The sequence below is a fragment of the Carcharhinus amblyrhynchos genome, chromosome 1 (genome assembly GCF_965287045.1).
Source record: "Carcharhinus amblyrhynchos chromosome 1, sCarAmb.v2.hapA, whole genome shotgun sequence".
Taxonomy (NCBI): Eukaryota; Metazoa; Chordata; class Chondrichthyes; order Carcharhiniformes; family Carcharhinidae; genus Carcharhinus; species Carcharhinus amblyrhynchos.
In genome coordinates this window covers 5,582,292-5,596,653 of record NC_137324.1, presented here as the reverse complement: position 1 = coordinate 5,596,653, position 14,362 = coordinate 5,582,292, and the positions used below count along the sequence as shown (strand labels likewise).

Below are 14,362 nucleotides of genomic sequence, written 5' to 3'. Positions count from 1 at the left end.
TACTGACAGTAACTCATTATATCGGATGGCAACTTTTAGATCACTGAAGCACTGATTGCAAGGGAAATGGAATATAAAAGTGGAGAAGTTTCAGGGTCTTGGCGAGATCACACCTGGAATACTGTGTACTAGTTTTGGTCTCCTTACTTAAAAAAAAATCACCATTTTAGAAGCAATTCAGAGAAGGTTCACTCATCTCATTTTTGGAATAACAGGTTTGTCTCATGAAGAAAGGTTGAACAGGTTGATATCCGTTGGAGTTTAGAAGAATGAGAGGTGATCTTATTGAAAAGAACAAGATCCTTGCGACAAACCTGTTATTCCAAAAATGAGGTGAGTGAACCTTCTCTGAATTGCTTCTAAAATGGTGATTTTTTTTAAGTAAGGAGACCAAAACTAGTATACAGTATTCCAGATGTGATCTCGCCAAGACCCTGGAAATTGATAGCTTTACCCAGAGGATGTTTTCCTTGTGGGGGACACTGAGATAGAGGACATTGTTTAATAATAAGAGATCTCCATTTTAAGACAGAGATGAGGAGGATGTTTCTATCAGAGTGTCATTACGGAATTTTCTGCCCTGGTGGGTAGCAAAGGCTGTGGCAGTTTATTTATTCGGGACTGAGTTATATTTTTGATAGACAAGGTAGTCAGGGATATTGAGAGAGTATAGTAAAGTGGAGCTGAGGTCAGAAGCATAGTCCTACTGAGTGGTGGAGCAGGCTTGAAGGGCAGAATGGCCTACTGCTTTTGAGTGCTATATCCTATAAGGAGAAAATATCACAGCTAAATTAAGGGGGCAATAATTTTTGGAAACAACAAATTCTTCAACCCCTCCTCACTAATCACTCTCCTGATCAGAGCCTAATCTCACTGCTCCATGTAGCACACACAATAACCCTTCCATCTCCCTCCTCATCTCACCTTGTCCCATTTAACACACACCATCTTTTGCCAAAAAGATACAGTGTAGATATGAGCTGATTAAACTACACTGTGTTGAAGACTATTCACTAGTATTCAGTTTTGCAATCTCACAAACTGCAAGTCCTTTATATTATGTTGACAGCCTCAAAAAGAAGCTAAAGGGAATTTATAATGGTTTCATTTGCAAGCACCTCGGTGTATAACTGCAACAACAACAAATATTTATTCAGCACCAGTAACGGAATCAAGCATTCCAAGGCACTGAACAGGAATTATGACACCAAGCTGTATAAGGAGATATTAAGAACATAAGAAATAGGAGTAGGAGTAGGCCACCTAGCCCTTCGAGCCTGCCCCGCCATTCAATAAGATCATGGCTGATCTGAAGTGGATCAGTTCCACTTTCCCACTTTCTCCCCATAACCCTTAATTCCCTTGTCTATCAGAAATCTAACTACCCGTGACTTAAATATATTCAGCGAAGTAGCCTCCACCACTTCAACAGGCATAGAATTCCAGAGATTCACCACCTTTTGAGTGAAGAAGTTTCTCCTCAACTCCGATCTAAACTACCCCCCCCCTTATTTTGAGGCTGAGCCCTCTAGCTCTGCTTTCCTTTCTAAGCAGGAAGAATCTCTCTACCTCTGCCCTACCTGGAGGTGTTAATATCTTTTTGGTGATCTGACTTAACATCTAGAGATATTAAGTTAGATCACCAAAACCTTGGGCAAAAGATAGGTTTTAAGGTGTGTTTTAGTGTAAGAGAACAATGTAGAGAGGTGTACTGAAGGAATTCCAGAGCTTAGAGCCTCAGCAATTGAAGGCACAGTCACCAAAGGAGGAGTGATAAAATCAGGGCCACATGAGAGGCTCAAGTTAAAGGAATATAGTTATTTTGCAGAGTTATGGAGCTAGAGTAGATTACAGAAGGGAGAGAGATTTGAAAACAAGGATGGAAATTTGAAAATGAGAATATACTGCAGAGATACTTGGTTGTGGATTCAGATTTACTCGAGCTCCATCTCTGCTCCTCCATTACCTGAATACCTTTCTGTGACGCCACTACCAGGAGAACTCGAGAAGGCAACACACACCATGAAGCCTGGATAAAGGCAGAAGGGAACAAATTCAGCAATGCTTTGTAGTTCAGTGTCTAAGTTTTCACAATGCGAGAGACATCACTGTCTTCAAACACTCCTGCTCGGCTGCAACATAGGTTAGATGCAGAGTAAAGCTCCCTCTACACTGTCCCCCATCAAACACTCCCAGGACAGGTACAGCACGGGGTTAGATACAGAGTAAAGCTCCCTCTACACTGTCCCCATCAAACACTCCCAGGACAGGTACAGCACGGGGTTAGATACAGAGTAAAGCTCCCTCTACACTGTCCCCATCAAACACTCCTAGGACAGGTACAGCACGGGGTTAGATACAGAGTAAAGCTCCCTCTACACTGTCCCCATCAAACACTCCCAGAACTGTAGATAAAATGAGAGAATTCCTACAGTGCAGAATGAGGTCATTCAGCCCATTAAGACTGCACTGCCCTGTAACCCCACATATTTACTCTGCTAATCCCCTGACATTCAGGGTCAATTTAGTGGCCAATCAACCTAATCCAAATATCTTTGAACTGTGGGAGGAAACCAGAGCACCCAGGGGAAACCCACACAGACATGGGGAGAACATGCAAACTCCATACAGACAGTGACCCAAAGCCAGAATTGAACCTGGGTGCCTGGCAGCTGTGTTAACCACTGTGCCACCCACAATACAAAATAAAGCTCCCTCCACACCTTCCCTAAATAAATATATTTTCTAAAAAGGGCATAAAGATTGGCTTCAGTACTATTCTTCATAAATTGCACTCTAGAGTTAACAAACCACCTGTGATTCACGTGACATTATGACCAGACATCATTGCAGGTGCTATAAGAGTCATAGAGGTTTACAACTCAAAGAGACCCTTCAGCCCATCATGTCTGTGGCAGACATCGAACACTATTCTAATCCCAATTTCCAATACTTGGTCTGTAGGTTTGTATGCAATGACATTTCAAGTGCTCATTCACAGAATTTCATAGAATCATATAGTGCACAAGGAGGCCATTTGGCCAGTCAAGTCTGCACTGACCACAGTATCGCCTATGTCCTATCCCCATAATCCTGTACATTTACCCTAGCTAGTCCCCCTGACACTAAGGGGCAATTTAGCAATCCACCTAACCACATAGCTGAAATGCTCCAGCCTAGGCAACATCCTGGTAAACCTCCTCTTCATATCCTTCCTATGGTGTGCTGACTAGAACTGCACCCAGTGCTCTAGCTATGGCCTAACACATTTTATACAGCTCCATCATAATTTCCTGATAAAGGCTGATAAAGGCAAGAATCCAATGTGCCTTCTTAACCACCTTATTACCTGTCCTGTAACGTTCAGGGATCTTTGGACATGCACCCCAACGTCCATTTGGTTCTCTGTACTTCCTAGCATCTGACTGTTCATTGTGTATTCCCTTGCCTTGTTTGTCCTCCCAAAATGCATCACCTCATACTTTCAGGTTAAATTTCATTTGCCACTGTTCTGTCCATCTGACCAGCCCATCTATAACAGTCTGTAATCTAAGCTTTCCACCTCATTATTCACACCACCAATTTTCACGTCATCTTGAACTTACTGATCATACCCACACTCCCCCGCCGACACTACAAACATCAAGGGATCCCTGCGGAATACCACTGGACACAGGCTTCCAGCCACAAAACAACCTTCAACCATCACCCTCTGCCCCCTGCCACCAGCCAATTTTGGATCCCATTTACCAAATTGACATGTATTCCGTGGGCTTTTATTTTGATCAGTCTTCAATGCGGCAGTTTGTTCAAAGTCTTACTGAAGTCCAGGCTGGTTACATCATCCACACACTTAGTCACCTCTTCAAAAACTTCAATCAAATTTGTTGGACTCTGACAAAGCCATGCTGACTATTCTTGATTAATCCTTAATCTCCAAGTAGAGGTTAATTCTTGTCCCTCAGAATTTTTTCTAATAATTTCCCTACTCACTGTTAGCCTCACTGTTTTGTGAATTGCTATTTTTTTCTCTCTATTTCCATTCCTGAAATAATGGAGCTGTCCTCCAGTCCTCCGGCAACAAACCTGTGTAAAAAGTCTGACAACACCAGGTTTTAGTCCAACCGATTTATTTGATAATAGACTCAAGCTTTCGGGTTAGTCCCTTCGTCAGGTAAATGGAGAGTTCTGGCCTCAGACAGAGCGTATAAAGCACAGACAGTTTACAGATTACTGATTAGAATGCGAATCTGTGCTGTCTGGAGACAATACACATCTCTTTAACCTGTGATCAGTGCTCCTTCCACTCACATTGTCAGCCACTTCAGGTCTTGAACAGCAGGTTAGGTGTAAGGATTCGCATTCTAATCAGTAATCTCTGAACTGTCTGTGCTTTATATGCTCTGTCTGAGGCCAGAACTCTCCATTCACCTGACGAAAGGACTAACCCAAAAGCTTGTGAGTCTATTATCAAATAAATCGGTTGGACTAAAGCCTGGTGTTGTCAGACCTTTTACTGTGTTTACGCCAGTCCAACGCCAGCATACCCACATCATAACAAACCTGTGGCCAGAGTGGATTTGAAAATTAGTGTCAGAGCCCCTGCAATCTTCCCCCTTGCCAACTGAGCCACGACAGATCAGCCATGATCTTATTGAATGGCGGGACAGGCTCGAAGGGCCAGATGGCCTACTCCTGCTCCTATTTCTTATGTTCTTATGTTCATAGCAGTTTAAGATACATTTCATCTGGGCCAGGGGATTTATCCAATTTTAAGGCCACTAAAGCTGTCAACACATCCTCTCGCCCAGTGTTAATTTGTTCAATTATATCACATACCACCTCTTTCTACACCTAGATCATCCTTCCTCATTGTGAGCACAGATGCAAAATACTCATTTAATTCCTCACCTACGTCTTTCGACTCCACACACAGATTGCCACTTTGGTCCCTAATGGGCCGTACTCTTTCCAGGTTTACTCTCTTGTCTTTAATATACTTAGAAAATACCTTGAGGTTTGCCTTTATTTTTCCCCCAGTGTTTTTAATGCCCCCTCTTGGCTCTCCAAATTTCTTTTCTAAGTAGTCCCTCCTCCCCTGCACTTTCTGTACACCTCTAGGGCATTCATTGCTTTCAGCCCCTTGAATCTATCCTTAGCCTCCCATTTTTTCCGATCCAGTGCTGTATGTGTATTCCTTGGCATCCAAGTTCTTTTTTGGTTCCGCATATCGGCAACGTACTCTATTTCCTTTATGAATGACAAAAGTGTCAAGATCAAGGGTGAAGGGGGCACAGTGCTCTATCTAGGTGGTGCAGAGATACATGGAAGAAATGAGTTCACGTCATCAAGCTGCCACTGTGAAGACTGAGAAGCTCCAGTTAGCCCTTAGCCTAGCCAATGTTTGGAGGATGAGAGGACATTTGAGCAATGAAAGCAGTGAGTCAATACCTGCATGATTAAGGAAGTGCCATGCACCATGCCTCCCTCCTTGGACTGCAGCTGCCGATGAGAGAGGTTGAGGCCGTCCGTGGAAGCACTAACCATGTTCACTACGCTGCCATGGATGACAGCGAAGTAGGTAAGGTTCTTGTCAGTGATGGGCAGGATGCTGAGGTTGTTGTAGAAGGCTGAAGCACTGCTCTTAATCTGAATGCTCTTCTCCCTCTTGTACATACTGCAACAACAAACGTACAATCTTCATTAGGTTAAAACATACTTTTAAAGATGCAAATTGGACAAGGAAGCCATTAGGTTCATCATATGATAACCAGCTTACTTACCCACGACCCTATCTAGGCACACACTGAAAATGTGATCTAATCCCATTTACCACATCCTCTCTCTCTCTCTCTGGGTCAGTGTCAGTCTCTCTCTATCTCTCTCGCTCTCTCTGTGGGTCAGTGTCAGTCTCTCTCTCTCTGGGTCAGTGTCAGTCTCTGTCTGTGGGTCAGTGTCAGTGTCTCTCTCTCTCTGTGGGTCAGTGTCTCTCTCTCTCTGTGGGTCAGTGTCTCTCTCTCTCTGTGGGTCAGTGTCTCTCTCTCTCTCTCTCTCTGTGGGTCAGTGTCTCTCTCTCTCTCTCTCTCTTTGTGGGTCAGTGTCTCTCTCTCTCTCTCTGGGTCAGTGTCAGTCCCTCTCTCTGTCTGTGGGTCAGTGTCAGTCCCTCTCTCTGTCTGTGGGTCAGTGTCAGTCTCTCTCTCTCTCTCTCTGTGGGTCAGTGTCTCTCTCTCTCTGTGGGTCAGTGTCTCTCTCTCTCTTTGTGGGTCAGTGTCTCTCTCTCTCTCTCTCTGTGGGTCAGTGTCTCTCTCTCTGTGGGTCAGTGTCTCTCTCTCTCTCTCTGTGGGTCAGTGTCTCTCTCTCTCTCTCTGTGGGTCAGTGTCTCTCTCTCTCTCTCTCTGTGGGTCAGTGTCTCTCTCTCTCTCTGTGGGTCAGTGTCTCTCTCTCTCTCTGTGGGTCAGTGTCTCTCTCTCTGTGGGTCAGTGTCTCTCTCTCTGTGGGTCAGTGTCTCTCTCTCTCTCTGTGGGTCAGTCTCTCTCTCTCTCTCTCTCTCTCTCTGTGGGTCAGTGTCTCTCTCTCTCTCTCTCTGTCTCACTCCGTGGGTCAGTGTCTCTCTCTCTGTCTCTGTGGGTCAGTGTCTCTCTCTCTCTATGTGGGTCAGTGTCTATCTGTCTCTCTCTCTCTCTGTGGGTCAGTGTCTCTCTCTCTCTCTCTGTGGGTCAGTGTCTCTCTCTCTGTGGGTCAGTGTCTCTCTCTCTCTCTCTCTCTGTGGGTCAGTGTCTCTCTCTCTCTCTCTGTGGTTCAGTGTCTCTCTCACTCTGTGGGTCAGTGTCTCTCTCTCTCTCTCTCTGTGGGTCAGTATCTCTCTCTCTCTCTCTGTGGGTCAGTGTCTCTCTCTCTCTGTGGGTCAGTGTCTCTCTCTCTCTCTGTGGGTCAGTGTCTCTCTCTCTCTCTCTGTGGGTCAGTGTCTCTCTCTGTCTCTCTCTGTGGGTCAGTATCTCTCTCTCTGTGGGTCAGTGTCTCTCTCTCTCTCTCTGTGGGTCAGTGTCTCTCTCTCTCTCTCTGTGGGTCAGTGTCTCTCTCTCTCTCTCTCTGTGGGTCAGTGTCTCTCTCTGTCTCTCTCTGTGGGTCAGTATCTCTCTCTCTCTCTCTCTGTGGGTCAGTGTCTCTCTCTCTCTCTCTCTGTCGGTCAGTATCTCTCTCTCTCTCTCTCTGTGGGTCAGTGTCTCTCTCTCTCTCTCTCTGTCGGTCAGTGTCTCTCTCTCTCTCTCTCTCTGTGGGTCAGTGTCTCTCTCTGTCTCTCTCTGTGGGTCAGTATCTCTCTCTCTCTCTCTCTGTGGGTCAGTGTCTCTCTCTCTCTCTCTCTCTGTGGGTCAGTGTCTCTCTCTCTCTGTGGGTCAGTGTCTCTCTCTCTCTGTGGGTCAGTGTCTCTCTCTCTGTGGGTCAGTGTCTCTCTCTCTCTCTCTGTGGGTCAGTGTCTCTCTCTCTCTGTGGGTCAGTGTCTCTCTCTCTCTCTCTCTGTGGGTCAGTGTCTCTCTCTCTCTCTCTCTGTGGGTCAGTGTCTCTCTCTCTCTCTGTGGGTCAGTGTCTCTCTCTCTCTCTCTCTGTGGGTCAGTGTCTCTCTCTCTCTCTCTCTGTGGGTCAGTGTCTCTCTCTCTCTCTCTCTCTGTGGGTCAGTGTCTCTCTCTCTCTGTGGGTCAGTGTCTCTCTCTCTCTGTGGGTCAGTGTCTCTCTCTCTCTCTCTCTGTGGGTCAGTGTCTCTCTCTCTCTGTGGGTCAGTGTCTCTCTCTCTCTCTCTCTGTCGGTCAGTGTCTCTCTCTGTGGGTCAGTGTCTCTCTCTCTCTCTCTCTGTGGGTCAGTGTCTCTCTCTCTCTCTCTGTCGGTCAGTGTCTCTCTCTGTGGGTCAGTGTCTCTCTCTCTCTCTCTCTGTGGGTCAGTGTCTCTCTCTGTGGGTCAGTATCTCTCTCTCTCTCTCTGTGGGTCAGTGTCGCTCTCTCTCTCTCTGTGGGTCAGTGTCTCTCTCTCTCTCTGTGGGTCAGTGTCTCTCTCTCTCTCTGTGGGTCAGTGTCTCTCTCTCTCTCTCTGTGGGTCAGTGTCTCTCTCTCTCTCTCTGTGGGTCAGGGTCTCTCTCTCTCTCTCTCTCTCTGTGGGTCAGTGTCTCTCTCTCTCTCTGTGGGTCAGTGTCTCTCTCTCTCTCTCTGTGGGTCAGTGTCTCTCTCTCTCTCTCTGTGGGTCAGTGTCTCTCTCTCTCTCTCTCTGTGGGTCAGTATCTCTCTCTCTCTCTCTGTGGGTCAGTGTCGCTCTCTCTCTGTGGGTCAGTGTCTCTCTCTCTCTCTGTGGGTCAGTGTCTCTCTCTCTCTCTGTGGGTCAGTGTCTCTCTCTCTCTCTCTGTGGGTCAGTGTCTCTCTCTCTCTCTCTGTGGGTCAGGGTCTCTCTCTCTCTCTCTCTCTGTGGGTCAGTGTCTCTCTCTCTCTCTGTGGGTCAGTGTCTCTCTCTCTCTCTCTGTGGGTCAGTGTCTCTCTCTCTCTCTCTCTGTGGGTCAGTGTCTCTCTCTCTCTGTGGGTCAGTGTCAGTGTCTCTGTGTGGGGCACTCTCTCTATAATCAGTCTCTCTAACCTGCTCCTGTTGTTGGTCTATCCGGGCCGTGCGCTCTGTCACTCTCTCCCTGTGTTCCCGGGCTGGGTTGATTCACCGCGCCGTGTCCACTCTCTGTGTTGGTCAGGCTGCGCCGAGCGCTAGGCCGCGGTAACCATGGCGACTGCAGCGGGAGCGGGGGGCGTGGCCTGTTGCCGGGAAACGGAGCGAGTCCCAGAGCAGCAACACCCGGAGAGAGGGTAAGAGAGTGAGAAATATATATAAATATAAATATAACCATTCAGAGTGAATAGAGAGAGAGTTAGAAATATATAAATATAACCATTCAGAGTGAATAGAGAGAGAGTTAGAAATATATAAATATAAATATAACCATTCAGAGAGAATAGAACATAAGAACATAAGAAATAGGAGCAGGAGTAGGCCATCTGGCCCTTCGAGCCTGCCCCGCCATTCAATAAGATCATGGCTGATCTGTCGTGGCTCAGTTCCACTTTCCCGCCCTCTCCCCATAACCCTTAATCCCCTCTCTTATCAAAAACCCATCAACCCGCTTCTTAAAAATATTTAGCGAGGCAGCCTCCACCACTTCAACGGGCAGAGAATTCCAGAGATTCACCACCCTTTGAGTGAAGTTCCTCCTCAACTCCGTTCTGAACCGCCCCCCCTTTATCTTGAGGCAGTGCCCCCTAGTCCTACTGTCTTTTTTGAGCGGGAAGAGTCTTTCCACCTCTATCCTATCCATCCCATTCATCATCTTATACGTCTCAATGAGATCTCCCCTCATTCTTCTAAACTCTAACGAGTACAAGCCTAGTTTATTCAGCCTCTCCTCATAGCTCAACCCCCTCAACTCCGGTATCAGCCTAGTAAACCTCCTCTGCACTCCCTCCAGGGCCAAAATATCCTTGCGCAGGTGCGGCGCCCAAAACTGCACACAGTACTCCAGCTGCGGCCTCACCAATGCCCTATACAGCTGCAGCAAGACCTCCCTACTTTTATATTCAATCCCCCTCGCTATGAAGGCCAGCATCCCATTCGCCTTCCTGACCACCTGCTGCACCTGCAGGCTGGGTTTTTGCGACTCATGCACAAGGACTCCGAGGTCCCTCTGCACCGTCGCCTGCTGCAGTTTTTCGCCACGTAAGTAATAGTCCTTCCTACCATTCTTCCTACCAAAGTGGACCACCTCACACTTGCCAACATTAAATTCCATTTGCCATTTCCTGGCCCATTCGCCCAGCCTATCTAGATCCTTCTGCAGACTCTCCACACCCTCCGCACAATTTGCCTTTCCCCCAATCTTGGTGTCATCAGCAAATTTCGACACCCTACACTCGGTTCCCTCCTCCAGATCATCTATATAAATGGTAAATAGCTGAGGCCCCAGCACCGACCCCTGGGGCACCCCACTAGTCACCAACCGCCAATCCGAATAGCACCCATTGACCCCCACTCTCTGCCTCCTATTTGACAACCAATCCTCTATCCACGCTAACACCCTACCCCCAACTCCATGTCCTCTGACCTTCTGCAGTAACCTCTTGTGAGGTACCTTATCAAACGCCTTCTGAAAATCCAGAAAGACCACATCCACCGGCTCTCCTCTATCCACCGCCCTAGACACATCCTCATAGAACTCCAGTAAATTGGTCAGACACGACTTCCCTTTAATGAAACCGTGTTGCGTCTGCCCTATCAAGCAATTCCCTTCAAGATGCCTCGCAATTTCCTCCTTAATGACGGATTCTAACATTTTACCTACCACAGACGTTAAACTAACCGGCCTGTAATTCCCCGCCTTTTGCCTGGCACCCTTCTTAAACAACGGCGTAACATTAGCCGTTTTCCAATCCTCCGGCACTTCCCCGGAATCCAGCGACGTCTGGAAAATAACCACCAAGGCATCCACTATCACCTCCGCCATTTCTTTCAGAACCCTCGGATGCATTCCATCCGGTCCTGGGGACTTGTCCACAATCAGCCCCTCCAGTCTGTCGCGCACCACCTCTCTAGTAACAGAGTTAGAAATATATAAATATAAATATAACCAGAGATACTAAATAGAGACAGAGTCAGAAATATATAAATATAAATATAACCAGAGAGAGTGAATAGAGACAGAGTTAGAAATATATAAATATAACCATTCAGAGTGAATAGAGAGAGAGTTCGAAATATATAAATATAACCAGAGAGAGTGAATAGAGAGAGAGTTCGAAATATATAAATATAACCAGAGAGAGTGAATAGAGAGAGTTAGAAATATATAAATATAAATGTAACCAGAGAGAGTGAGTAGAGAGGGGATTAGAAATATATAAATATAACCAAGAGAGAGTTAGAAATATATAAATATAAATATAACTGGAGAGAGTGAATGGAGACAGAGCTATATATCGATAAATATATAACATATCACATAAATATAACCAGAGGCAGTGATATGTAATCATATAAATATATACGGACAGAGTCAATAGAGAAAGGGAGAGGTATGTCAATTTTATATGCAAATAGATACAATAAATATATACAGAGAAAGTGAGATACTTTGAGTGATAGAGAGAGATCGTAGAATCCCTACAGTGCAGAAAGAGGCCCTTCAGCCCATTGAGTCTGCACTGACCACAATCCCACCCAGGCCCTACCCCATATCCCTACACATTTTACCCACTAATCCCTCTAATCTACGCGTTTCAGGACACTAAGGGGTTATTTAAGCATGGCCAATCAACCTAACCTGCACATCTTTGGCCTGTGGGAGGAAACTGGAGCACCCGGAGGAAACCCACACAGACACGAGGAGAATGTGCAAACTCCACACAGACAGTGACCTGAGCCGGGAATTGAACCCAGGTCCCTGGAGCTGCGAAGCAGCAGTGCTAACCACTGCACTACCGTGCTGCCCCAATGGAGATGGAAAGCCAGATCGAGGATAAGGGATACAGAGGGAGATTGTGTGATATATAGAGATTTTTAGTGACAGACAGAGAGATAGAGACCCAGAGAGAAGATAAGAGACACAGAGAGAGTTAGTGAAATTATATACAGTAATAAAGAGATAGAGGCTTGAATAGAGGGTGAGAGGTGTAGAGATTGATTGTGAAATATATAGATATATATATATCGTGATAGAGAGAGAGAGAGAGAGAGAGAGACCCAAATACATATATAGTAATAAAGAGATAGAGGCCTGAATAGAGGGTAAGAGGTGTAGAGATTGATTGTGAAATATATAGATATATATATATCGTGATAGAGAGAGAGAGACCCAAATACAGAGTAAGAGATATACGGAGATAGTGAAATATATAGTGATTATATAGTGATTGACAGAGGGATAGAGACTCGCATAGTGGGTCAGAGATAAGAGAGAGTTTGTGAAATATATAGAGATAGATAGTGATAGGGAGAGATATAGAGACCAGAAAGAGGGTAAGAGATATATAGAGATAGCGAAACATATAGAGATAGATATAGTGATAGAGAAAGAGAGATAGAGACCCGAATACAGGATCAGAGATTATAGAGAGATAGTGAAATGTATAGAGATATATAATGCTAGACAGAGATAGAATATAAGACATTCAGAGAGATAGTGAAATATAGAGAGACATATAGTGATAAACAGAGATAGAGACCCAAATAGAAGGTAAGAGATGTGGAAAGAGCTTGTGAAATGTATAGAGATATATATATGTATATAGACAGACAGAGAGATAGACCTGAATAGAGGGTAAGAGGTACAGAAAGAAATAGTGAAATATACAGTGATGTATCGAGATAGACAGAGATCGTGACCCAGATAGAGGATAAGAGATACAGGGAGTAATAGTGAAATATGTAGAGATATATAGTGATAAACAGAGAGGTAGAGACCCAGATAGAGGGTAAGAGATGCAGAGATAGTGAAATATATACAGATATATAGTGATAGAGAGAAAGAAAGAGACCCAAAAAGAGGGTAAAAGATATAGAGAGAAAGAGTGAAATATGTATGGATGTATAGAGACCCAGATAGAGGGTAAGAGATAGAGAGATAGTGAAATATATAGAGCTATATAGTGACAGACAGAGACAGAGACCCAGATAGAGGGTAAGAGATAGAGAGATAGTGAAATATATAGAGCTATATAGTGACAGACAGAGAGACAGAGACCGAGATAGAGGGTAATAGATGCAGAGAGAGATCATGAAATATATACAGATATATAGTGATAGAGAGAAAGAAAGAGACCCGAAAAGAGGGTAAGAGGTATAGAGAGAAAGAGTGAAATATATAGGGATGTATGGTGATAGAGACCCCATAGAGGGTTAGATTACAGGGACAGACAGTGAAATATCTAGAGATATACAGTGATAGAGAGATAGAGACCCAAATGGAGGATAAGAGATATAGACAGAGAGAGTGAAATTTATAGAGATATATAGTGATTGACAGAGATAGAGACCCGGATAGAGGGTAACAGATACAGAAAGATAGTGAAATATATAGAGATAGAAGGTGATAGACAGAGACAGAGACGCAGATAGAGGGTAAGAGATAGAGAGATAGTGAAATATATAGAGATATATAGTGATAGTGAAATATATAGAGATGTATATTTCAGAGTCACAGCAATATGGTTGACTTTCAACTGCTTCCCAAGGGCAACTAGGGATGAGCAATAAATGTTGGCCAGCCATCAATGCCCATGTCCCACAGTTGAATAAATAAAAATTATAAACAGTTGCTGTCCCAGTATTGACCCCTGTGGAACCTCATTGGTTACAGATCCCCACTCACTGTTGTCTGCCCATTAGTCAGTTCTCTATCCATGCCAAAATACTACCTCCAACACTCTGGACTCTTATGACTTAACCTTTTATGAGATACTTTGTAGAATGTCTTCTGGAACACGTTCTTATTCCTCTCTATTTAGAACAAAGAACAATACAGCACAGGAAACAGGCCCTCCGGCCCTCCAAGCCTGTGCTGCTCATTGGTCCAACTGGACCATTCTTTTGTATCCCTCCATTCCCAGTCTGCTCATGCGACTATCCAGCTAAGTCTTAAACAATCCCAGCGTGTCCGCCTCCACCACCCTGCTTGGCAGTGCATCCCGGGCCCCCACCACCCTCGGTGTAAAATATATCCTTCTGATATCTGAGTTAAACCCCTCCCCCCTCACCTTGAACCTGTGACCTCTCATGTTTGTCACCTCCGACCTGGAAAAAATCTTCCTACTGTTTACCCTATCCATACCCCTCATAATTTTAGACACCTCTATTAGGTCTCCCCTCATTCTCCGTCTTTCCAGGGAGAACAACCCCAGTTTACCCAATCTTTCCTCATCGCTAAGACCCTCCATACCAGGCATCATCCTGGTAAACCTTCTCTGTACTCTCTCCAAAGCCTCCACATCCTTCTGGTAGTGCGGCGACCAACTGTGGCCTAACCAACATCAGACGTCAATGTTTACACTCTATACCCCATCCTATAAAGGCAAGCATGCCATATGCCTTCTTCACCACCTTCTCCACCTGTGCTGCCACCTTCAAAGTTCTCTGGACTTGCACACCCAAGTCCCTCTGTGTGCCTGTACTTTTGATGGTTCTGCCATCTATTGTATAGCTCTCCCCTACATTAGTCCTACCAAAATGCATCACTTCGCATTTATCTGGATTAGATTCCATCTGCCATTTCTCTGCCCAATTTACCAGCCTATCTATATCCTGCTGTATTCTTCAACAATGTTCATCGCTATCCGCAAGTCCAGCCATCTTC

At 45.2% G+C, this 14,362-nt stretch overlaps 2 protein-coding genes across 4 annotated transcripts in view; one reads left to right on the top strand and one right to left on the bottom strand.

Moving 5' to 3' along the window:
* The window catches only part of wdr54 (WD repeat domain 54), a 44,620-nt gene extending 35,873 nt beyond the window's left edge, over positions 1-8,747 (bottom strand). For 2 of the 3 annotated variants that reach the window (XM_080189560.1, XM_080189624.1), the window contains exons 1-3: positions 8,614-8,747; positions 5,452-5,677; positions 1,967-2,029 (exon numbers count right to left, since the gene is read on the bottom strand). In XM_080189560.1, the coding sequence (XP_080045686.1) occupies positions 1,967-2,029; positions 5,452-5,676 (288 nt within the window). In that variant the 5' untranslated portion in view covers position 5,677; positions 8,614-8,747. The remainder of the gene's footprint in view (positions 1-1,966; positions 2,030-5,451; positions 5,678-8,613) is intronic. The other variant, XM_080189702.1, reaches the window with a different exon arrangement.
* The window catches only part of c20h2orf81 (chromosome 20 C2orf81 homolog), a 53,694-nt gene that overhangs the window by 19,601 nt on the left and 19,731 nt on the right, over positions 1-14,362 (top strand). The window lies entirely within an intron of this gene.